The 26,344-nt window shown below is 43.0% G+C and overlaps 1 protein-coding gene across 1 annotated transcript; it reads left to right on the top strand.

Moving 5' to 3' along the window:
* Positions 1-22,336: 22,336 nt before the first annotated feature.
* Positions 22,337-26,098, top strand: RASL11B (RAS like family 11 member B). The gene is made up of 4 exons (XM_042871346.1): positions 22,337-22,463; positions 22,541-22,597; positions 23,515-23,591; positions 24,476-26,098. The coding sequence occupies exons 1-4, from the start codon at positions 22,340-22,342 to the stop codon at positions 24,944-24,946; spliced, it is 729 nt and encodes a 242-aa protein (XP_042727280.1). The 5' UTR covers positions 22,337-22,339; the 3' UTR covers positions 24,947-26,098.
* The last annotated feature ends 246 nt before the right edge of the window (positions 26,099-26,344 follow it).

Genomic DNA, 26,344 nt, shown 5'->3' with positions numbered 1-26,344 from the left:
GGTTTTCTGAGCCTTCGTGGGATCCAAACTCACCCTTAAAAAGAGCAAAGGGTGAATAGTCAGCACTGAAGGAATGCAGAGTTGGTAAAATGGGATTGGAGGGAAGAACAGTGACTTTTTCTTCTTTATCTGTATTTTGAAAAAAAACCAAACATGCAAACTCTGATTGCTGAGACATTTGCTAAAGAGTTGCTAATAATAACCATATTAATCTCATTTTAGAATTCCTGTAGATCTATGCCAGAGCCTGGCAATTTAATTTCTTAATGTGTGTATGTATGTTATGGAGGCAGGCAGGCCATGCACTGCTTTGTGCTCATTTAATCCCCCAGCATACTGGGGAAAGCAAGAACTTTTTGTTCTCAAAACTATTTTTAAAGGGGTTTGAAATCATTAAGCTTTAATTTTTCACCACCTCTATTCAACACTGTACTGGCCTACTCTATTTCTTCTTTTTCCTACATGTTCAGCTTCTAGCAGGTAAGGGGAAAGAACATCACCCAGCTTTCCTTCTTGTTCCAGCATGAGAGCAGGGAACTTAACACTGTCACACTGTAACACTTGAGATGATTTTCAGTTGATACGAAAACAGTGAGGGGTGAAAATAACTGAATGCAAGGTGCCAAAAAAAATATCTCTGGGGCTTTTTGTCACCAGAAGATAAGTCAATCCGCACTATTTTTAAGGATGCTCGTGACCTTGCAGGTAACATTCTAATTGGCTTGGCAAGGTTCAAATTACAATTTGTTTCAAAAATAATACCTGGGTGCTCATGTTGCCAGAATGCAGAGACAGAAGACAACAATCTTATTGATTGCTTAATTGAGTGAAGCATGTGTTGTCCCCATTTGTGCTCCTAGCGGTCTGTTGTCCCAGCAGTCGTGCCAAACTCAGGGTACCCGTGACCCTTTTCAATTAGCAGATCAATTCAGTTAAGTTGCCTAAACTTCTTGTACCTTTTCCACGTTCCTAATTGGAACTGCTTCTTGTCAGTGGTATCAGGGTGTCAGCACTCAAGAAAGGAACTGTTCCTTTTGTTCCCAGTGCTAGTACAGTGTGAGCTCTCTCACCCAACTGCTTAGGATGGCTGGGATGAAGAGGGAATAGTTTCCATCCTTCATCTATAGAAAGGGCAATGAAGAACGGCTGATCTTCAACTCAGCAGTACTAGAACTAATGGAGGAGTTGCTGTTGAATCATATGAGATGTTATGAAAATTCTTCTATTACAGTCAACAAAGCGTTTTCTCCTTGCTTGACTGCATGTTGGAAATTCCTGACCTAGTGCTCCCTAGAGGAGGCAACGCTACATTTGTCTCCCTGTAATCATGCACCTTTTTATGAATCAAGTAATTTAACAGACATATTTCTTAAAAATATGTAAAGTTATATGCCTGACAGTCCACCTAGAGTACCTTATTCAACTGTTAAAGAGCAGCTTATTGTGTACTTGAATCATCTCCATGTTAGTAACATAGACAAGATCAGAGAGGCCAAACAAGCATGTGCTGAAGTTCTTGCTGATACTGCAAGTTCCACTAGTCAAGACATCTCTGTCTTCCTTACCTTGGAACACATCAGCGGAGGACAGAAGGTGAATAGAAGATTGCATTAAATGCTGTTTCTCTCCAAATCCGAATGTTTTGTTCCCTTCCATGTCTTCTTTCCACTGCTCACCCTTATCCCTCCTTCTTGCACTGTGGGACAGGGAAACCCACAGTCGTATTGTCCAAGCTCTCCCCAGTCCATGTTGGCTGCACTCCCACCTGCACGGAGCTTGGTGATAGGGCTGATCCGCACCTGCTGGAATGCCCCACGGCTCCATGGCAGCACAGTGGCTCCTCTGTGTCCCTGGTTAAGCTGTAACTGATACATAAACAGGAACAAAAAGCCGACTTTTTGTTTGCAGCAAGCAGTGCGTAAAGCTGAGGTGGATTAGATTTGTGTTTGGAAAAGAGAAAATTTCATTGACTTTCAAACACTTGGGTTGGGTTCAGATCCTGCATCATCAGTGCAAGTATGCAAACCCAGATCCAGGCAATCTTCTAATTATTAGAAATACATTTCTCTTCGTAACCTGCAACTGTTCTCGTATGTAAAACCAAAGTAACAGCTTTCCCCTTTTCAAAATATGGGAAAAAATTACAGCAAGCCTTTTAAAGAGCGTATTCCTTTCTAGTGCTTTCTTCTGAGGATGAAGTGTAATTGTGTGTCATATATTAACACCAGAGTGGTGCTAACAATGAACTGACCCTGAAGCACCAGTTGCTGCTCGTCACTGCCAGTCACATTGCACATCACAGTCAGAGGCCCCAGCACTGGGAGGGGAATGGTTCTCCATAGCCATCATTGCTCAGACCAGTGGGTAATCGAGACAGATTTCTCGAGGAAGGCTGCATCGTTCCTTGAGGTCAAAACATGAAGAACAGACAGATGTGTTGTCTTGGCACAGCAAAATTCTATGCGTAGGAGACTGCTTTAAATCAGAGCCTATACCTTGATTTTTCCCCCCTTCTTTTAATTTAAACACAGATAAACTCAATCAGAATAGCTTTCAAACCACCCTCTGTTTCTGCTCTCCAAAGAGACAAGCAGCAGAGCATGGGGGCAGTGTCTCTATAAGTGGGCCATATCTCTGAGTGACTTGAAGAGCTTTCCTGACTAAAGAGATTTTCCTGACTCAAGGCCCAACCTGAGACAATGCAGCTCCTGTGGCAACTGCTTTTAGTGTGATATCTGAACAGCTCTGGAGTCCCAAATGAGTTTATCTCCTCTGAGATAGGGGATAGGCTGCACAAAAATTGCCTGGTTAGACAGAACACCTATGGCAAGGAACGAACCTCAGAAATCGCAGTCTATCGACTCCTTGAAAGCATTTTTGACCTTGTTATTGTTTTATTAATGGAGTAGAAGATTTTTTTTTCTTCTTTTTTTTTTTTTTTTTTGTTACACATTTCCAGGTGTCTTTGCTCTGTCACGCTTTGTTTTAGAATGTACTGATTTCAGATCATAGCTCAAGTTGAACCCCTGGGCTTGCTGATAGTACCAAGGCAAAATTGGATGAATTTTGCCATAATTCAATGGCTGCACTTTCGCAGGAGAGAAGGAAAGATAGCAGAACATGCTGCTCTCAAAATGTTATTCCTCCGGTTTCTCTATAGTCAGCCTCTGACTGCGCTGTACCTTCACCTCAGTGGGACATGCTTTTGTGAGGGAGCACCTACAGCAATCCCCCTGAAGGATGTTGAGATCACCACCGCTGCAGCCCCAGCACACCAAGCTGGATGAATTGCAGTCTCCCAGGCCTTTTTCTCAGTCACAACATTGGGTTCACAGTGCTGCTTGTAATAGGGGAGATGGCATTAAAAGTGACTGAGAGGGTGTGCTGTACGACCTCCACACTGGCACCACTTCCTACCAAGACACTGGTGAGAGCTTTTTTACAAAGGGGCTGTTTTACAAAGCTTAGCAAGGAAGAGGAGACTCCAGCATTGCCTCTGACCTTCAGAGTGATCCCTATCAGATTACTCCCAGCTCTCTTATAAGGGCTGCGGGGTGCAGTGCAGTGTTTCTCTAAGGCCCGCTCTGTCCTTCTGAATTATTTGTGGGTGACTTTAGCCTTAAAAACATATTGGAGGAAAAGTTGGTACATTGAGTTCATGGCATGAAACTATCTTAACTTCCAGCACAGCCAATGCATATTCTACATTACTGACGAGATGTTGTGCCAGCTCACTGACATGGGTGGCAGTTCCATGATGCTTGGGTACTCCTTGCTTGCAGAAGAGGTGAAACTGAAGTTAATCAGGCCTTTTAGAAAGGGCATGTTTACTGAGAACACACTGGGACAGGGAGACTTCTGTTCATATTTTATTTTCTGCTATCTGCTATGTCCACTGTAGTTTACGCCAGCTTTTCATTCTGGTCTCTCTCGTTTTGCAAGGTTTTACAGAGGCTGGAGGCACAGTGTCACAGACCAAGAGATGACACAGTACCAGTAATGATCACTGCAGTCTGATTCGTGCTGGGAGCCAATTTAGAAGTGTAAAAGCTGTAGAAAGGTGCTTCTGCAGCTTTCCTTCCCTAAGTCAGCAGCATCCTGGCTGGAGGTGTCAGCAGGGGGGAGGGCATGCTCAGCAGGCATCAGCTCTCTCAGGGCTACCAGGAATATCTTTGAGAAAAAAAAAGAAAAAAAGAAAGAAAAAAATAAAAAAGGAAATCTGCATTTTAATTTACTTATGATGATCTATTTGCTTTCTTCACTTATTTGCACTACCTATTCTGGGCAAAAGAAAGATTTTTTTCCTTTTCCGTTCTTGTTGTTATTGACAGAATGTTCTGACTGCTGTCTTCAAAGAGCAGTTTTTTTTTTTTTTTGTCTAAAATTCAATGGTTTTAAGATGAAATGGAAATTGCTAATACATATTTTCATTTTGCTTAAGGTTTAGATATTAGGCAACGTGGAACTAAATAATAACCCTTTGGCAAATGAAGCTCTTGCCCACATATTCTATATATACTGTTACCCAACAACCCAGCGATGTGGCAGCCAACATATGTACAAATCTATATCCACTTTCCCTGTAGTTAAATAAACTTTTAAAGCAAATGCTCCATTAGCTCCTGACCATCCATCTTAACATAATAATGGGACTGTTTAAAGCTGGATAGGCTTTTCCCCTCTATTCTATTAAAATATTTACATTGTAATAACTCAGTAGTGTTTTTTTTTTTTTCTAAATGGAAGGCCTGTAAGTGGGTGAAAGTATTTCAGAGCAAGGTGAGACTGAAGAGAGGTGACATTTTATTGAATTAAGGGCCTTAGAAGGTGAGGGCTGTGCAGCCATAAATTCCAGGAATGCGGATGTGACTCTCCGAATGTGTATATGAAGCTGACAGGGTCTGACAGCTACCATCTGTGAACAATAATGTATAGAGAAGCACGGCTGCATGATGCCGGCTGGAATGCACCTATCAAGCTTGGAGGACTCCAGCAATTTACTACTCATTATCAGCGACCATGGTCATGATTAGCTGCAGGGGCTGGAATGAAACTTGGAAATTATGAGAACAAAGTTCCCCTTGTTAAAGCAGAGTAATTAGTTTTATACATATGAGGAGAAAACAGGCAGGAGACTTCCTTTTTCCCCCTCTTTTATTAAGTGTTTGCCATCCAAGCTCTGCTCAGGAACACTAAAAAAAATCAGCACGGTGAAAATGGATAGGCTGTTACTTTTTTCTGCATCGTTTGAAATATGAGAAAAATGGCTATTTTTATTTTATGCCCTTACTCTTCCAGAGTTTTCCTGGACCTTAAAGGCTTTGCATCAGAAAATGACAGAGACATAATTATGTGATAACTGTGCTTATGCTACATTTGTTGATCAAAGCTGATTTCTTGGGGTCTGTACTTTTCTGTGTTCAGACAGAGCACAGCATTTTGGCCAAATTACACCTTTGAGTCATAGCATCTTGTATATAAAATCTCTATTATTTCATACTTTTTTTTTTCTCAGTCCTGCATATTACAAACAAACCTGTGTATTCCCAAAGGTTGATACTGTTCCTTGGTGAGTGCCATGTGACTGGAGTCACTGGAGTGACTGGAGCTGTAGAGAAATACTGCAAATCCTCATTTGAGATTTCTCAAGTACGCTGCCAGCCAACACTGCCATTAACCTTTTTGCATGGTGTAATCCAGCACAGGTCAATTGCATGTGAAACTGTGCTGACATGAGCTTAGAATCTGCCCCAGAAAATCAAGGGAATTATTAGGTAAGAAACAAAAAATCTACCATCTACATAATGTGTGTCTCAAAACCGAGTGTAATTGATGTTCCTAATATCTTTTGGCAGTCATATGCTCTTCTTGTAAAAATGTCATTGATCCCTGTTTCCACACCTTGGTCAGCAGTAAACTCCAACAGCATTTTTAGCTCCAAAAACAAGGTGCCCAGGTTTATAAACAGGCATTTGACTTTGAAAATTCCACAGCAAAAACAGCACACAGAAAGAGAGAAACAGCATCAAGTCTATTGAGCAAAAAAGATACCATCAATCCTCTTTTAGTTGAAGGAGAAATGTTAAGGCTGGTTTAAAATGAATGTGTGAACAGACAGAAAAAGTAGTGTAAGTGATGTCTGTGATAGGTGGCTTGAATTTAGTTATTCCTGCCTGGGATGGAGATGTGGGGTGGGCTGTGTGATTTGGTTTGGTCCCTTCTACTGCTGTTGTTCTGTGACAGGAAAAGATGAAGAGTCAGTTGTATGCTGTTTTATTACCTGCTTTAGAAAAACATACACAAGCGAGGTTATTGATGGAAAGCTATTAGTAGAGATGTGTTGTTGTATCTATGTAACGTGACCTACTAACACAGACATGACTTAAAGGTGTCTGTCATGGTTTCAGATGTGCACATTCTCTCTTGGATAAACTAACGCACACAGAGCTGTGAGCTGGCAAACTTCTAGTGTCCAGGTCAGCCTGCTATGCTTTTTTCTTCTGCATTGGGAATACTGAAGGCTAAACATGCCATTGCACTGGTGAACAGCTGAGACAAGCAAAATAAGGTATGCCCCTTCTCATTTGTGTTCCCAATTTGCACACTGAGTAGCAATGTCAATGTGAACATGATCTTATGAGCAGATCAGAGTGTTTTTCCTGGTCTCATAATAGTAAACTAAAAGTGGAAAGAAGTCAATGGTTTTTTTTCCTCAATATTTTTTTACTTTTCTTTGGAGAAGCTGTATGTCAGAATTGGAACAAGGTTGAATTTTGATTGAAACATTTTACTTTTCAGTGCAGAACAAAAAAACCAAAATCATGTTTTTTCATCTAGCTCTAACTGGTAGTGTAAGATAGTTTCTTTACGGTAATTAGCATGCAGATGAGTCTGGTGTTGCTGTAGAGAGCGGCAAGGAGTGTAACTATGCCATGTTGCAGTGAGGTAATGCTGGCAATTATATAAACTTGTGTTAGCTCTTGAATGATTCACCCTGGAGGAATTCAAGGCCAGTCTGGATGGGGCCCTGAGCAACCTGGCCTAGAGGGAGGTGTCCCTGCCTACAGTAGGGGGGTTGGAAATAGATGGCCTTATAGGTCCCTTCCAACCCAAAACATTCAATGATTCTGTGATTGGAGGTAGGTGTTAGTCACTTGTCTGGCAAAAAGCACAGACACAACAAGCTGCCACTTTTGGCTTTACCACTGTGCCATGTTGTGCCTTCCCACCTTTTCCAGAGCTCACATAGGTGCCTGTTAATCCAAATCAGTGGCATCTGCACCCTTTCCCTTACATTAGGCTTCTCTACTGCTTTGCCCTATTCCTACAGGACCTGCCACAATGCAAATGAGAGAGTTAATGCAACAGTTTAAAAATAAGTTAGACAGCAGGCGAGGAGTGCCATTAGTTGGGCATTGTTGCCATCTGTACCTACATGTGTGCTCTGTCTGTAAGACAGAAAACATGCCTACACAACACAGGGTGGACTGACAGATTGGAGCATAACCCAAATATAAACCAGCCTGGGGCTCTGTGCAGATGTTACAGACAAATGCTGGTGTGGAAAACCCTTTCTACCTTCTCTGCTCTTCCTGCTTTTGTTATCTGTAATAGAAAGATAAAAGCCTGTTGAGGTTCGCCATTCTATTTCATGTCCTTTATTTTGCTGCATAGACATTTCCAAAGGCATTAAAGTCTTTTAGACTTTCAGCAGCTTGTAAAAGAGAGCCTTTTTCTAAGCCCGCCTGTCTAATGGAGGTAATCTACCACATTCTTTCAAAGCAGTAAAGAAAATAGCAATGGGCCTGAAATTGCCTGTAATTTTCTTCCTTATATTTTGAAACTGGAGCATTTCAGTGTTATTTTACCTCTCTCTTTTAGGTGGGAGCAGTTTCTGAAGATTTGGGATTACATTTCTGTAAAAAGCCCCTCTTTAAATGCTTTAAAATTTCATTATGACATTAAAGTTGGTAGAACAGCTAGCAAACACTTGAATAGCAAGTTACAAGCATTTCTTATCTTTACCAGTTTCAGTATCTGCTGTGCTGCATGTTTGTTCCTCTCCCCATCCCAAGTCAGTGGGGTAGTTGGACCGGGCAGCCTGACCTCATTCCCTGTTCTTACTGCTTGTTAGTTTTGAAACCTATTAACTGTCAGCCAGGAATTTGTCTCATAAGTTCCTCCAGCTCTCAGTTCTCCATTGCATTCAGGCTGCCTTGCAGTGATTAACTAATATAAACACAGTAGGAATTATTACCAATAATGGGCCTAACCCAAAAGGATGGTGCTCTCAAAGGCTTGTGTGGCCACTTCATACCTCATAAGTACAACCTCAATAAGCTTCCAGAGTTAACACGTTAATTCCTGTAATATAAAGTGGTTTTGAGACATTGTTGGGATTTTTAGCTTACTTTATTGCTTTTGATTAAGCAATGTTTCTGAATACACTTTCAACATGCGACTCAGCAATTGCTCAGTGATAATTTTCATTTGTTTTCACTATTCTCCACTTCTTTGCCCCTGTATTCATATGACTCTCTACTCACACTAATCTCTGTACCTTAGAAGAGAAAATGTTCATTCTAAGTGATCAGCTACCTTATTGTTGTCTGTCCATGTAAATCGATGTAGAAAGCTAACTGTGTACTTTCAGTTTTACTGGAGAGTAGTATTTCTTTCTGCTGAACACAGCTTTTAAAAACATTTTTGTTTCTATTTAAGATCTGGTGGAAATCTTACTCTTTCTGTTGAGTATACACCATTGTTTGTAAAGACATGCAAACCCTTTTTTATTCTGCTTAACTGAGTGACACAATTTAAGACACAATTTAGGTACAAGGAAAGCCTTAGGGATTGAGTGTCCTTGTTCCTATGGGATTCTAGAGACAACACCAGATACCCAGAAAAATGGATTTGAGAGAAAAATCTGATGGGAAAACTTGATAATGAAGGACAAAGCATCAGTCTACAGCATTATACTTCTCTAGCAGGCAGGCCAGAATCAGCAGCTAGCCTGAGGTGAAGGACACACACAGACATGTTGCCCTGTCTCCACATCCTAGCTGTTGGCTCCATGGTTATCAATTAAGAAGTAATTGAACTTGACCTCACTCCCCTCTCAGAGCTCTGGATCACTGTCAGACTCGATCCCCTGCTGTTCTCCAAAGCAGAGGCAGCGGGGGGTGGAAAATGAATGCCTTGAAATGCATGCATTTGGCCACGACCTTAACAAATTCACCCCAAGCTGGTTATTTCTTGTCTGCTGAGCTAGCAGTTTTAGAAGACTGCGGGGCTTGTTTGTGACTGTAAGTCAGAGAATAGGACTGATCTGTGAAACTATCCATTTTTTTCTCCATTCCCCATTTCACTTAGCACAAGAGGGCTCAAGGCCTAACTGGGAGGTCTGAAAACTTGCCACAGCACATATGACTCATTATACTGCAGAGGTGGACTCAGGCTTGCCTCTAGTAAGTGCTACAATGAGAGATGGGAGATTACTTTCATCAACAGGACAACAGTCTGTACCTTTCTAATCATCACTGAGTCATTGGCTTGTCTGTGCTGAGATGGGATATGGCATTCCAGCAACAATCATCAGGTCTGTTTCCTTGGGGAATGTTTTATTTTTCAAGAAGATGCCTGTTCATGTTAATTATTTTCACAGCAGTAATGGTAGCATGTATCACTTAACTTATGTATAACTCATCTTACAGCTGAGCTAGCAAATGCCTATAGTTGTCAAGTATACTTAGATTGAAGATCTTATTTCTTAAAATAACAAGTGCAGATTGTTACTAATTCTCTTCCTGAATATTTAGTGCAGAAGAATTGGATAAAAATATGTAAGCTCTTCTGGAAGAAGACAATCCAAAGACTCCTTCCCTTAGCTCAATCCTGACATTTGTGAACTATGTACAGAGGTGCCTTTGTGCTTCTTCTGTCTCTTTCTGGCCCTTTGCAGTTTGTTTCTTTTCTGCTCTTCGACTCTACTTTGAGAGAAGAGGTGGAGAATGCTGCGTCTCCATGGAAGAATGCAGTCCAGTGGCTGGAGGAGATTCCTAGAGGGGTCAAGACATAGCTTGAAATCAACACTGAAGGTAGCTCTGCTGCTTTCTGCATAAGCACTTCAATATCTAGGAAGTCCTGGGCAGCAATGCACCACTGTCCTTCAAAGAGAAAAAAAAAAAAGAGACTAATACCTGCATCCAAACTATTGACCTAGGTTTCTGAGTATCACTGTTTCTAAATGTCTAGCTAAAGCTAGATCAAACAGACATAGCATCGGTATTAATCCATCCAAATAATCATGTGACAGTACCTCTTTTTGGACATGGCAGTGTACAAAAGCATCATCCTTCCCACAGATTCTGGCCAGTAGCAAAGTTTCTGTGAAGCTCTGTGGGCCACAGAAAGCCCTGTGGAGGACCTTCTGAAGCAGCTATGGCCATATCCCAGGAAAGGAGCAACACAGACACAATGATGGCATAGAGCCTCCAGGACTTTTACCTCATCCATGGTTCAGCAGAGTTTATGGCTTGCTCTTCTATCCTTCCAAGGTGATAGAAATGCTAGGGAATCACAAGACTTAATTCCCTGCAGATTCCTCCAAACTTTGTCCTTTGCCATCAAAATCTACCCTTGCCTTCATACCAAAAGCACCTGCAAAGGTTTTGCAAGCCATTTTTACTAGCAATGCAACACACCTTTGTAGTGTTTTTCATCCACCCATATTAGAGCTCTTGATGATGCTGGGAAACATTACTGCTCTCATTGCAGAGATGGGAAAATGATGAGAGAGTCAATGCAGCTTGCATTATATAGTTTAGAACTGGAAGTAATACAGAATTAAAAAAGCATGTGAATGTATTTTGGAAATACACACTCCATGGCCACAATTTATACACAACTCAGTGTCTATCAGCCAATCTGGTGGAAAAGGAGAGGAAAGGGAAAATTAAAAAGGAAAGAAGTTTCTTGAACTGTGCATAAATCAATATTTTGCCTTTTCTGGAATTGGAAAATCGGCTATAGATACTTTTAAAAAATATTTTTTATTGTTAGTATTGTGTTTCTGTACAACATGTTTCCTATGGACAGGGTTGACTGAATGCTGAGGCATGCAGGAAGTGCATAGAAAAACATTAGCAGCAGGCCTAAGGAACCGCCCAGAGCAGTGGAGCTGCCCCAAGAGTTCATTTGGTTCTTGTATCAGATGTCTTGTTTGGGGTTTCTTGGCACTGCCCTACCAACCCTATACAGGCTTTCTCAGGAAACAGTGTGTATCATGAGAACACAGCCCACTAGTACTTAATGACAGAGCACATATTATTTCCATTTGTCTCCCTGAAAGATATTGTATATCTTTACCTGCAGTTTATCCTCTCTGCTTGTCTGAGCATATGTGAGCTCACAGAAGCTTGCCTGAGTTGTGACTTTGCCAGCTAGGTCTGCTCTTTGTTTCCAAAGGGCTGCAAGGCAGGACAGGGCATCTGAATTTGGCAGGCAAATAAAAGCTGTTTGCCGACTACAAGAAAAACAACTGCTACACAGTTGAGAAGCTTTTGCAGAATCACAAAGTGACTCAGAATGTGTCCCTTAATGCTTCATAGCAACTCTGCTTCTGAGAGCACAGTCTTGCACTGCAGCCTTACAGGGGATATATTTTCACATTGTAATAATGGCTTCATTTTCTAGACATGAAGTACATGTCCTCCAGTAATGATGAAATGTAAATTGTATGAATTCTGTCTCCAGTCTTGTCACCCATGCTGGCAGCCTCTCCTTGGAAGTTTCTACATCCACGTGCACCTGGTAATGCTTACATTTTCTTATACATACGCCAGCAAAGCCTGAAGACACAGGTTTCACCTACAAACCACTATCTTGCATGTTGATAGATTCAGCCAGGGAAAAATATTTTACAGGAAAATATGTGAAAAGGTGGTGAAGGAAAAAACAAAAAAAGCCTTGTGACAATGAACAGATCAACTTGGCCTGACAGCCCCAGCTTCCTGACCTCAGAAAAGGCCATTCACCTCATGTACCACTGCTGAGACAAAGAGATGGTGAGTAGCCAGACCTGAGCTGGCTCTGCTCTCCTCCCAGTGTCCCTGGGCAGTCATCCAGCATCTGGCTGGGTGCCCTGTCAGTACTGGCAGGGTGGAGGTCTTGCACTTCTTGCCCAGCAAGATCTCACATACAAGGGTGGCCTGGCATGGGTAAGCCCAAAGTCTGCAGGGATGCTGCCAAGGTGGCAGCTATGCTTTTATTTGGGGCACAGCTGCAGATATGCAGGGATGAGGACTAGGCTTGGTGCATGAGTATGGGATGGGAAAGGGGTAGTGGGGAAAGGCATGGGGTTTAGTTGCAGCTGGCCTGATGTTAGGGTAGCCAAGCTCTCTTCTGAGGTGCAACCAGCAGCAGGTCCACAATCACTGCTGCTTGAGGTGCTGGCCATGCCTTGGAACCCACTGCTGTCAGTGTGGCACCCAAACAAGCTACCTTTGGTACCTTGTATTGAGGGAGACACTTACCTCCTAAAAGCCCTATCTGAAACCTCTAAGCTCAAGAAAAGATTGGGCTGAAGTGAGAAGAAGTGAAGGCTGTCTCCATGTTCCACCTGCAACTGTGCATGTGCATCTCTGCTTGTGACAAAAGCAAATCTGTTTTCTGATGCAGATGAACTGTGCCTGTCTTTCCTTCTGCTGCTTCGACTGCACAGTGAACCGTCACCAGCAGAGCAGGCAGAAGGTGTCAGCAGAGCTCACCTGTCAGTGCATGGATATTGCTGCATGTCATTGCCACAGACATTGGTGATTGACAAAGCTCAGAGGATGAAGTGACTGAAGAAATCGCCCACAAAGCACAGTAGTATCACTCAGTTTAAGAAACTTATACACTACAAACTGCAAAACATAAGCTGAATGTACTCTTTCCAGACTCCTCACTTTCCAGAGAGTTTCATTCAGCCTCCCTGCAGTGCCTTCCTCCTCCCTATACTAAGTCCCACTTGGGCACTTAACAGAGCCAATCTTTCTTTCTCTACTTGTCACATTCTTTTCTCATATTTGCAGTCTTTCCCTAAAATTATTGGGCATTTTTGCAAGTGTAAGTAGAACTACAAGTCTCAAAAACACATAATTTGCCTTCGGATTTTAAAACAATAAAAAAATGATGATCCTTGCCTTTTGTTTTATTTCTTTGCTGGCTAAAGGACAATCTGTCCTAATTTTAGGAAAAATTGTGAGCTCAGTTGTTGTAGACAAACCACTGCACAGCTTCCAGAGGATTTTGAAAAAATAAGACCTAACTCTCTGTAAATGCAATTGCTTATTGAGATTCTGAACAAAGGATTCTACTTCAGCAGTCAAATGATTTGCTATTCAAAGAAAGTGAGGCCTTCACTAATAAACATAAATGTTGTTTTAGAAACTACTGCATCAGTAGAATCAGAAAATTATGCTCAGCCAGTTGATCTTTTTTTCCCCCAGAATATTTTTACTGAATACTGATTTTTTTTTCAGGGTTTTTTATCTCACAGTTAATTAGAACATCATAATCTGTCCCAAATCAGTAATAATGTAGTTCTGCTTGCTGAGCAGACAGCAGAATGAATTGCAACTTCAGTTCTTTCATGGCTGATTCATGCACCAGAAGAGAATGAATCTTTTATGTACCACTGCCTTCTGGAATTTTGAAAGAACACACATTTTGATACAGCTGAAATTGCAGTTAGTGCTCAGATACAAGTGAAAAACATTCCAGTTACGTGTTGCTGTTTTATTCATGACTGCATGTAATATTAATGCAAAATACTTCTTTTTTAGAAATCTTACCTGTTTGCGATGTTTCTGCTATTTTAGAGGGCAAGCAGTGAGAGGATGAGTGATTCTAAGCAGTGACTCAGCTGCTGTCTACATCTGTAGCTAAACAGTACGTCCAGGGTTACACCTCGTTTAGCTGGATCTCCTAATCATTGCTGTGTAAAGGCTGTTCCCCTTGATACTCAAGGTAATACAGTTGAGATGCTGCCAGTAACTACCGGGGAGAGTTACTGCTGTTTGTAGTCAGACCTTCAGATACAGCAATTCTGTTCCTAGAATGCAGTAAAAGCCCAATATGTATTACAGTGCAACACTGCCAAGTTTTCCAGCAGTTGATTGTAGTTGGAATTGCTCTTAGACCTGACTTACTTTACGCAGACTCTTCTATACGCTCCTGGTAAGTTTTTTTCCTATGCTAAGAACAATGATGCTGATTCTTAGCAATCTTTTCAGCAATTTGAAATGCCTGGGGTTACAAACCAGTCTTGATTAGTATTCTTTTTCAAATAAGTAAGATCTTTTGGACTGTTCTACAAATGCTATTGTGAAGAAGCACGCATTTTCTCAGACTTTCTAGATACAGAGTTGTGTTTTGTTTTTGTTTTGGTTTTTTTTTGTTTTTTGTTTTTTTTTTTGCCCAAGTTCAGACTAAACGTGGCAATGCATTTTGTAGTGAATAATCCTATTTGTGTACGATGTACAAAATTCATGTAGGCTTTGTTACCAATGCCAACAGAAGAGGGACCAAACCTTTAGCAAAACAAGTACTTTATAACAGTAGTACCAGCAGTACAGTACCATTAAATGGAGCATTAGATACTTTAATGGATAAAACATTGTTATTTTGCATTCAAATTCTCTTATAACTTAACTTTGAAGAGTGGTGTGTTTCAAGCTGATATTTAATGGAAACTGTATCTGTAGTGTACAGCACATATGACTACTCTAACTTCACCAGTTAATGAAAAGAGACAGTGAAGGCGTAAGGTGGCATAAAGCCCACTAGCAGCAAAGTCACACTGAAGCTCCAAACACAGGAAAGCAACCCTGTTCTTAGGTCTAAACAGGAGCAACACTGAAATGAAGATGAACCACTGGCTGTCTTGGTTGCTTTGGTTATATGGCAGATATTTTAATATTTTGTAAGAAAAAGGAGCAACACCAAGCCCAGTCTTACTTTCCAAAGGTGGCTTGTCCATTTCTGCTTGTCCACTGAACCTTGGAGGAGCTCAGTTGCTTCCTGATACATGTAAGACTATCTCCATCCCAGGGTGTTCATCCTACCTGCACAAAGGGCAATTGCTGCACCATACTCCCATCCCTTCTGCGGTGCTTCTGTGACAATGGGACTCCGGACATCAGGAATGAAGTAATACCTACTTCCAACACAACTAGAGAGAAAATCTTTCTGTTGTTACCCAGCTGACCTGCTCCACCAGTTACAGAGTCTGTTTCATACAATGTAGTTTCAACCTGGCTTGGTTTGCATGCAGTTTCCAGGCAGCTGGATGAAATTCACCGCAAAGACACGGTGCATCTGTTCACAGGGTTTTCCAGCACAGCCCATCCCATGTGCTCACATTTACAGCTCCTACCTTACCTCTTCCTCATTCTTGTCCTCTATTGTTTTTCAAATATCATATCATAGCCAAAGAACAAGCGATTCTCTGTTAGTTTTTTTCCTTTCTCATTTAGTGATTTCTGCAATTTGTTCACATTAAAGGAAACCACTGACCAATGTTGAGGCTTTTAAATGTTTTTTTGGAGAAATTACTAACGCTATGGCAAACGTTATCCTGTATTTCCCAGGATATTTCAGGCAAATTAGAGCTTTTTTTTTCAAAATCCTTGAGTAGCTGGGGGAGTAAAGAAAAGCTTGGAGACAAAGTGAGCTGATGCAGCATAGGAAACAAATGACATAGCTTTCCTTCTATCTGTCTGGAATCTATGCCTTTCTTCCCATCAGCCAGATGGTGTTAATCCTTAAAGTGGCATACACTGCAGTGTCCGTGTCCCCTTTGAGTTCGGGGCAGTGCAATTGCCCAGGAGCCTGCTGCCCAGAGAGGCCCTAACAGGGTGAGGAGGAGGAGGAAGGCTGGGGGACGAGGCCCCATTTCCTTCCTTGCCTGGGGACCCATTCCAGCCATACCAAGCCATGCAGGTAGTGCAGGGCAAATAACTCCAGGCTTCAAGCAAGAAAGCAAATATAAAAATGACCATGAAAATTGCACAACCAGTTAAAACTGGTTCCAGCCAGGAACTGAAGTCCTACCTTGAAATACTTACTTAAATCCCATTTGAACGGCATAGATTTACATTCCAGATGAAGCATTAATGGCTTTCACACAATATCCTCAGCAGAGATGCCCCAGCATACCAACCTCTGTGTTTTTGGTAGCTGGAATTTGTAAGTCCTCAAGGAGCTGCATTCTTTTGAGTGTTACTTCTATTTTTGGACTGAGTGCTTTCTTTATTTAGAAAAAAAAACAACTGTGCTCTTGTCAAACTGTGGAGACTATATGAGTCATCTATACAATAACACTAAATTACCCCTTTCTGCTACGACGCAGTTCATCATAATCACAAAGGGATTTATAGAAAAACAACAGAGCTGATAAAGTCTGCTCTTAAGCTTCCTGTGTTTAATCCTGGTGCCTGTCACCATCCTAGCAGTGTATTATTGAGAAATGGGTTGTTATCAGAATGCTGGGTGCTGCAGTAGCTCCAAAGTCTCATTTTTTTGCTAATAAAAATGAATGTCTTTTCCTTGACAATTTTTGGCTTCCTATCTGCAGTCACCTGCCTGCACGAGAACTGTGTGAATGCTAATGACTGTTCTGAAGCTTTGATGAATAAAAACTATTTAAAGCTGTCAAGGCTGCCTCATAGGCAGCAGCGCTTGCTCATTCAAATACTTCAAACACAGCCCCCACAAAGCATCACCCGTGGGCTCTGACTTCAGGCAAAACAGAACATAGAGCTTTAGAAAACAGGGTGTTTGGGTGTCATGGGATGAGGTAGCATACACGATCTATGCAGCCTAGTCTACTTACAGCTTGAGCTTTCCTCACATAACTTTGCCATACACCATGATAAGCCTAAGAAGGAGTTTGTAATTGCTGTTCTAAGGGAATACTTCATGTGTTGCACTACAGACTGATCAAGCGAGGATTTAAGACATGCTGAATAACATTCAGGTCTTCAGGTGTATTTAGGTGCTCTTTTCCCACGAGAAGATAAAAGACAGGCTGCCAGTAAGACAGGAAACACTGTAATGTTGTAACATTATGCAATTAAGGCTGTAACAAAATGCATATGCATGTGGGAGGATGGGTTAAGGTTGCCCAGGCAATCTTATTTCTGGCATTTCCTATATTTTCTGTCTTTGACTTTGTAACCTACGCATTCACTCATCTCAGCTCTGTTGTAGATTGTAGGCATGACTTGAATATATGTCCTTCTTGCTTAAGTGACTGCATTAGAAAGGTGAATCTTTTGGTACCTTTCCACTGCAGTGAACCACACAGGTCATGGCAGGGGAGTGTTTGTACCAGCCTGACACCTGCATGGGGCCATTTGCTGCCAGCCTGAAGGCCATAGGAGAGGTTTGGAGAAGTGGCAACTAAAACACTGCTTCCCCACCTGTATCTCCAGGGATGCGACTGCTTCAGGATGAGCCCACAGCGCCAAAGAACCTGCAGAGGCTGAACTTGCAGATGGTGCGAGTGAAAAGCTCTGTTTTGCTTAGCAGGATCTGTAATGGCCCCAGTGAGTGTCCTCCTGAGGCTGGCCTGGCACAGCAGGACTTTGCAGTGAGCTTTCCTAACACTGCCCAGGTGTGTCGCCCCTTGACAGACTGACCCCAGTGTAACACAAGATGGGATGCAGAGAGGCTGACAGAGGCACTGCAGCAGTGTTTCAGATAGCTTGATATGGAACACAAGGCATTCCTAAAATGGAAAACAAACCTTCTGCTAGGTGTTCTCATATGCATTTTTGAAGGAGACTTAGAACTTGAACTGATTCAAGGGATTCTGCCACTGGGCTTTTTCTCTGCCTTTTCAGACCAAAACGGCATTCCATGCACACAACAGCTGCTTGCACCGTGGGGGCACAAAGCAACCCCTAAAAAAAGCCCACAGTAGCAGCAGATGGGCAGCTCTGAACGGAAAAGAAAACCCTCAGCTTTCTTTCCTCAACATTTCAAGCCATTCTTGATGAGAATTCGGGAGCGTTACATAAGGAGGAAATGAGGAGAAATAAAATTGCAAGCTCAAGAGAAGATAAAATCTGATTAAAACGCTGACTAATATAATTGTAGAGCATTAGTCAGGCTTTCTTGTGGAAAGGGAAAAATGTCTGCTGTTGTGCTGCTATAGAAACAGTGTGGAGTATGCGGGTAGGTGAGGGCATGGAGTTTGTCCCTCCCTTCCCACTTCTCTGTGCTGGAATGAAGATCCTATCTCACTGCAGGCCCTTCTGGCCAGACGGTCGCTTCCAGTGCACAAAGGAATTCTGTTCCTGTTTATGCAGTTTCTTTTAATATCTCCTCTTCCTCCCTCCTTTGTTCTTGTGGAAGGTGATGTGACAGTGCTGTGCCAGGGTAGAAAGTGAGCCCTGTTCTCCCTTCACTTTCCATAGGGGTTGGTGACTTTGCTCTGTATTTTGTGAGCCTGGAACATAGGTACTGTGCCACAAGCAAGAGGTTTTCTTGTTTTTACTCCTATAAAACCAAAGGACTTGTAGTGTTTTGAAAAGTAAATCCTTCTTTGGAACAAGCAGCCATCATCTGTGTTTCTGAACACTTTGTCCAGGCCGCTGGTTTCTTCAAAGATACATTTACATTAGAATTTTAGAATTTAGATTACATTACATTAGAATTTAACCACCAATGCATGAGATAATGATATTTAATTTCCCTGGCTGCTGATGGAAGTGTCCTTCTGAAACATGTAAGCCACATGTAAGCATACTCATAAAATAAGAACTAGAAATGCATCCCTACGTTGTAGGATGTCATTCACAGCAGCTCTGACCTGCAGCTATCCGGGGTGATATCTCATTTCTGACAGCAATCACTTCCACGTAACTGAGAGGAAGACACAAGAAAATAAATTGCATTAAAGAACAAGAATTAAATTGTATTAATTAATTGAATTTAATAAGAACGGAATTACATTAAAAAGACTGATGGATGAGGAAGTGCGTCCATGCTGTTCTAGAGCTCTTTCTGGTTCCTAGTGCTTAAGACACTGGTTCAAATGTTGAGGAAAGTAATTTGCTTCTGCTGACGAATTTTATGCTAGCATAAAATGTTGTAAAACTGCATTTTCTTATAATCTATACATGTACTTCTTCACATGTTGTTAGTTTTATTTCCATCCCAGTGCCTTCCTGTAACAATTGGTCCACCAGCTTGAGTACATATTTTATAAGAAAACATTTTGTAACTCAGCTTTTCCCCGAGTTTCACCTTTCAGTCTCACTGACTTGTTTGGCTTTTTGTGTTCTGAGATGCAGAGAGAGGAGCCCATTCTCTGGTTATTTTAGCACTTTCAGTTGGTCACTAATCATCTCTTCCACAAAATGGAGAATACCTCTGACATTCTGACTGTTCATCCAGGCATCGTCTTATTTTCATTTCTCTTTCCAGTTTCCCTCTGTGCATTGTGCACTGGAGATACCAGAGCTGCACATATTATTATACTCTAGGCCTGTACACTTATCTCTGTAACAGAGCTAGGGTATTGTCTGCAGGCCTCTGGAAGGCATTTCTCAATCATCCAATCTCATTGTCACTGCAGACAGTCCCATTTTAGAATACCTGATACAAACTCCAGCTCCATTTAGAAGTTAAGTTTGATTTTGGTCTTACCACTCTGTTAGAGGGCCAGTCCAGTGTTTTCCTGCTCTGAGTACAGAAACAAGTGTACGTGTACTTGTTCTCACGCTGACTTTGGCCTCTACTATTGGCTTCCCTGGCATCTCTTTTCCCAAGCTCCTCTTTGTCTTGCAAAACTGGATGCACCATGTGTTCTTATCTTTGGCTGAAATAGGCTGCCCAGGCTTTAATCATTGCAGTGATTTTCACCCCTGCTTGTTCTGCTTTAGATTTACTCTCTCTTGAGCCTGGGTGGCAGAATCTGACCTCACATTTCAGATATTTTCTGAAATAATGAACCTGAAATAGCTGAATTTACATTTGCCTGTTCACACAGCTCCTGCTCACCTCGTGATTAACTAGTCTTTCTTTCCCAAGTGCTGATCTCATAGTTGACAGAAGAAATTTTTGTGATTTATCTCTGTAAGCCATTAATATTATCAAATTTAATTATATTTTCATTAATCTAGTTCTAAGAGGCACCCAATTTCTCCAGCACATTATTCCCACCCTTGTTTGAAGTGGTGATGTCCCCCGGCTCTGCCAACGGTGGATTTCATTAGCACATTCACGTTCTTGATGACATCGTTATAATGAAAATATGGAGGAAGAGAGGAGCCCAGAGGAGTCCCACGGAATAACTTTCCTCCAATCTGCCTCATGCACACAGCTCTTTGTCACTGCCTCCTCATCCTCCGTTCTTCTGTTTGAACAACCAGTTCCTTCTGGACAGTGTCAGGTATTATTAACCCCAAATGGGTTAGATCTGCCACTTCTCAGAGAGAGAGACAAAGTTGTATCAAGGAAAGAGATCATTCAGAAGTAACATTTCATTTTATCCCATTTATTCCCATACCTTTAATTATTATTTCCTTCAAAATTTGTCCAAGTTACTGTAAAACATTCCATTCCCTTTCTTTAATGCATATGTTCCATAATGATGTGAGAACTATAGGAAGAGTTCTTGCTTCTCCCACTCTCATCTTCACACACTTGGTCTGTTGGCACTCTGAAGACAGACTGATTTCCCTACTGCAGTAATTGCCCACGGCTTACTTCACATTACTCATCCTCCTTTTGCTCACAGCTCTCACACAATCTTCTTTATTAAAAATGGAGGCAAAACACTCATTGGATTTGGAAATGCTGCCAGACTCCCCTTTTTATCTGTATGACCTTCTCCCTGCATAGCAAACTCATTTCTTCTTTTCCGGTCTTCCACATTTTCCCATCTCAAAGACAAAGACAAGACTTTTCAGGTGAGGGATCTTCCCCATCATTAGCCCCAGGGTCTCTATTTCCCTTGACCTTAGCTACCAAAATGTCAGTAAATCTTCTGTGAAGCCCTTTCCTTTTGCATGAGATACAATGTCTGTACCATTTCTGCTGCTCTGGCATAAAGAAAACCAGTGTTTCTTTTGTATCCCAGTCTTTAAACCCTCAGCCCTGTTGATTTTTTCAAATTCCATACCCTTTTCACTTTTGCCTTAGAGTGCCTTTTTATAGGCATAATTTTACCCACCCATTCATTCTAAACTGCATCTACTTGAAATCTATCAAGTGATTTTTTCTTTTCCTATGACCTCGTTGGTCTTTACAAATGGAACCCATCATCACCTCTTTTTGTTCTGGTGCTGGCAGGGAGAGTGGTTCTTGTACTGCATCCAGCACTGCATCCAGCCTTGCTTGCTATTCATAGCATCTGCGCTCACATTTATAGCTGGGAGAGCAGCAGCTACTGAGGGAGCAGCAATCTGCTCCATTGCATTCGAGAGATCTTTTTCCACATGCAAACATAACTTTGTGGCTCTGCAGAAGCTCCTTGCAAATGCTTGTTTGCTGCAACTGTGACTGCCTTTGGCCAGGGCCAGCAGCACACCCCAGTTGTACCCCAACTCTCTTCTCTCCCTGCTGAGATTTTGACCCAAACTTTGCTTCGATTTCTTCTTCTTTTGAAAATCAGTGCAGCTATGTGGTGAGGTCCGTCTTCCCTGAATGTGGATGGTGGCTCTACCACAGTCCCTTTGCCCCCCCCCCCCCTGCAGGTGCTGCCCCCCCCATGGGCAGCTCTAACACTGCATCCTGTCACTGAGACCAGCTTTCAGGTGCTCAGAGCTCTCCTGCTTCCACGCCTATCCACGTCTCATCTGCATCTTCCCTTCCCCGCCAATGTTTTCTTATCCTTCTTAAGTCACTGTCACATCCATATTCACGTTCTACTGATTTTTCTGCCCCGTTTCTGTGACTCTCTGTGAATGAGAAGCATGTAGGTGGCAGGATGGAGCTCCACAGCAGCACTTGATCAACTGCTGTTGGGTGCAGGGGCTGTCCGACACCCAACTAGGGTCACAAATACCCGCTTCTGGCCTTCAACATTCAACACGAGGTTGAGCTCGCCTCTCATTTTTAAGCGCTTCCAGCAGCGAGCGCACAAACCACGCCCCCTGCAGCCTCCTCGGCCCCCAACTCGGCACGGGGAGGGGACGGGGGCGTGGCCTGGATACGACAGGCTCTCTGATTGGCTGTCGGAAAGGGGGCGGGGCTCGAAGCTGGCGGGGGCCGGGAAAAACGCGGCGGGAGGGGCAGCGGTGTTAGTGGGAGTGCGGGGCTGCGCGGGGCCGTGCGGGGCTGCGCGATGCGCCTGACGCAGAGCATGTGCACCATCGCCGAGTGCGCGCCCGGCGGTGAGGGCTGCCCCGCGGCTCGGCCTCGCCTGGTTAAGATCGCTGTGGTGGGGGGCAGCGGAGTGGGCAAGACAGGTGAGGCGGATGGGAGGGAGAAAATCGGGGCCGGGGCGGCGGCGGAGCTCGGCTAACGCTATCCTGCCTGTCTGCAGCGCTCGTGGTGCGGTTCCTGACCAGGCGCTTCATCGGCGACTACGAGCGGAACGCAGGTGGGCACCGCGGGGGGACGGGGCGGCCGCGGGGGCGGTTCGGGCAGATCGGAACCCGTTGTCGGGGTCCCTCCGTCGGGGGTGAGCGCTGGGTGAGCCCTGCGAGCAGCTGTGCTGGTGCTTCGTTCTGCCTTGCGCTGCCAGGTGTGCTTTACCTGGTGAAAATGCCCCTCGCTGAAGCAGTTGTTTTTTTTTTTTTAATCTAAAACAATGCAATGTAATGCAAACGCAATGTTTGCTACCCTCCCAAGCTCGGTGCTTGCAGCCAAGCCATCGGAGCAGCCTCGGCTTAGGGGATACATGGGGCGATGCTCAGCGCCGAGCGCGGGGCGGCGGGAGGTGCGAGCGGCTGAGCTGCCGGAGTGCGGCGATCTGCTGCAGGAACGGCCCGGGAAACAAGCAGCCACCAAAGCCACCCAGCCTCTGGGATCGGCCAGCAGAGCGGCTATGAATAAGCCCGCAGAGGAATGGCTTCTGAGGGACAGAAATACTGACCAGGGTACTGCCCTTGTGTACTAAGGACTGGCTGCTGTGCACAGTGAAGTTACAGCAGTCCTTCAGAAGTGACAGAGCGGAGAGCTGTGTGATGCTAAATCCTAGAATCCTATAATCCTTGAATGGCCTGGGTTGAAAAGGACTACAATGATCATTTAGTTTCAACCCCCCTGCTATGTGCAGGGTCGCCAACCACCAGACCAGGCTGCCCAGAGCAAAGGCTTCAGGGCAAGTCAGGGCCAGGTTAAATCCCAGGCTTGTTAAATCCCAGTACTGGCATAAGTAGTCACGAATCCCAGGCTTCCAGTAACATTATCACAAACTAAATAATTAATACTCAACCCGAATGACTAATTGGGGAGCAAAAGCATCACAGTCTGTCTGAGAACTATGTGTGTGTGAACCTATTGCTGTTCTGCCAGGTAACCTCTACAGCCGGCACATCCAGATTGACGGGGAGGTGCTGGCCATCCAAGTGCAGGACACCCCGGGTGTGCAGGTGAGTCAGATGCATCCACGCAGATTATCAAAGCAGCCCAGAGTTGGTGTGTGTGTCTGTCCACTGCAGCATCTTGTTCCGCTCTTCCTAGTGATGTTCTGCTGCCTGTTTCAGTGCAGAGCTCTGGGTGGGGGAGCTGGCAACCTGTGCCTAAGCCACAGCTGCCAAACCAGATGGGTTGGGTGCCTGAAGCTTGCTGGTAATGAAAAGAAACGGCTCACTGTTTTGGGTGAATCGTTTGTACGCTGGAGGCCTGTTGCTTTGGAATGGCTGAATTACTGAAGTGTCTTGTTCCCATATATTAGGAACATTAGATGGAAAAAAAACCCAACTCACTTTGTGCAAATATGGTACACATGTGGAAGAAAATGTCATGGCTACTTCCCAACAAAACTCATACATTTATATAATAAAAAGTGAAGTCTACTGTATTGGAGCTGTGTTCATTAAGATATTACGGTTTGAAGTTCTGAATGTATAGACCTGAGCAGTGCTGGATTTTTGCCTTTTTGAACTGGGCAACACTCCAGGTCTAAATGTTTCCAGCTCATATCTTTGCTTCCCCAGACTTGCTGTCTAGCCAGTTAATTTCCCATTCTGTGGAACTACAAAGTCTTTCTCTGCATGCAGAATGACTTGGGTCAATTTTCTGTTTGAGTATAGCAAACTCCAGTCTTAAATTCCATTTTTTTTTTTTTTTTTTTTTTTTTTGTAGCTGAATCAACATATGTATTTATTTGACACGCTCAGATTAAGTTTTGTACTTACAATGTGAAATGCAGATACATAAGTCTGAAGCTGTAAAATGCTGTTTAGATTTAAAGGAGCCTTTTTAAAGTCTTTTACGACCTCAACCATCTAATTTGAGACCATTCACTCTACAGATTCATGAACACAGCCTGGATTGTAATGAGCAGCTGAACAGATGCATTCGCTGGGCAGACGCCCTGGTGATTGTCTTTTCCATCACAGACTATAAGAGCTATGAACTGCTCAGTCACCTGTACCACCACGTTCGGCAGATGCATCCAGGGAATGCTGTCCCTGTTGTCATCGTAGCAAACAAAGCTGATCTCTTGCATGTTAAAGAGGTGGAGCCTCAGCACGGACTTCAGCTGGCCAACATGCTGGGCTGTGCTTTCTATGAAGTGTCTGTCAGTGAAAACTACAACGATGTCTTCAATGCCTTCCATGTCCTCTGCAAAGAAGTCAGTAAACAACAGACCACCAACAGCACCCCCGAGAGACGGAGAACTTCTCTCATTCCACGACCCAAATCGCCCAACATGCAGGATCTGAAGAGGAGGTTTAAGCAAGCTCTGTCTGCCAAAGTGAGGACTGTCACGTCTGTCTGACAGCAGGGCCAAGAAGAGGCATTGTTCTTCTCAACGTTTCTCCCAAGTTTGAAACCCGGGGTGTCTAACACTGGCATGTCTGCAGTCTGATGTTGTGACAGGATGGTTCAGGCAGCGTTCTGCATGGCTGTAGAAACGAGAAGTTGCTTGAACAATGAACAGTGGCAGATGGGAAAAGAATAAAAACAAACCAAAAAAACCCCCCACAAAAATAGTCTTGAAATGGCTCTAGGATGTAACTTGTAGAACAAGTATTTTCACTTGGAAATGGACCTTTCCAATAAATGCCTTTTTCTCTGATGGGACAGATCTGGCTTAATGTTTGTGCAGAGACAACCTTTTAGCTGTGACTCTCAACTGGTACTTGTTCAGGGAAACACCTTGAACTGTAGTTCACTGTTCAGAAGTAACCACTCCAGTTTTACAACACTTTCACTTGGATGGAGGACAGCATGATATATCTGTTCAATTTATTGCACAGTAGAGCTGTATTTCACTCGTATTTCAAAACAAACAAGAACACATGCAACTGTTCTGTAAAAGTAAGTGTGAAGTCAATGGACATGACTGGGTATCGTGACTGTGCACAATGCTCCTTTACTTTTTTACTGGCTATGTTATTGCTGACAACTTGACCAGACTCTTTGTATGCCAAACTATTGTGCATAGGGTGTAAACATATGTAATTACAAATATATGGTGGGTCTTTTTTACTGTCTGAAAAAACACTGTTGAGACTGAATGATCTAACACAGAGCTTTCTAGGAATAAGCCTGGAGTTGGAGTGATAGTCCATTACAGCTACCAGCGTGAGACACTTTTCTCCTCTTTCTTTCTTTCTTTCTTTCTTTCACTGGTGTATTTTAATAGGCAGAGAAAGAATCAGTGATTGAGCTTGATGTGAAGCATGGCTGCCCCAAGGCAATGAAGCTGGCTGTTTGTTCAGAGCTGAGCCGGTCCCTGTTCATCCTTAAACACATGTGGCTGACTTCAGCATTTCTTCTTATTTTATTTCCTACATTGAGCCAATGGAGTTCACAGGCTAAAGGCCTTACACACATGCACTTTAAAAAGCCAGTTGTGCTTTTGTTTGAACTGTAATTTATTTATTTTATGTACAGTTGCTTTCAGCATTAAATTTTGAATTGCGTATTTTCTCGTGTGTTCTTCCTATGTGTGAGAAACAATTGGTAATAGCCAGCAAAGCCTGGAGACAAAGTAATTGTTTTCTCAGAGTGGTTAACATACATTGCAGAAACTGTAAGAAGGTCTTTGCTGCCTGTGCTGTTGATTTATTAGCATTATCTGCAGGGGGGAAAGCTCTCATAACTGCTTTCCAACTTTTACAAAACTATTTCAGAAGACGTACTGAAAATTAAAATTGGATTCTTTATACTC

Source organism: Lagopus leucura, unplaced genomic scaffold (assembly GCF_019238085.1).
Source record: "Lagopus leucura isolate 7727_CA_CO unplaced genomic scaffold, USGS_WTPT01 Super-Scaffold_100004, whole genome shotgun sequence".
Classification (NCBI taxonomy): domain Eukaryota; kingdom Metazoa; phylum Chordata; class Aves; order Galliformes; family Phasianidae; genus Lagopus; species Lagopus leucura.
This window is presented reverse-complemented; position numbering and strand designations above follow the sequence as displayed.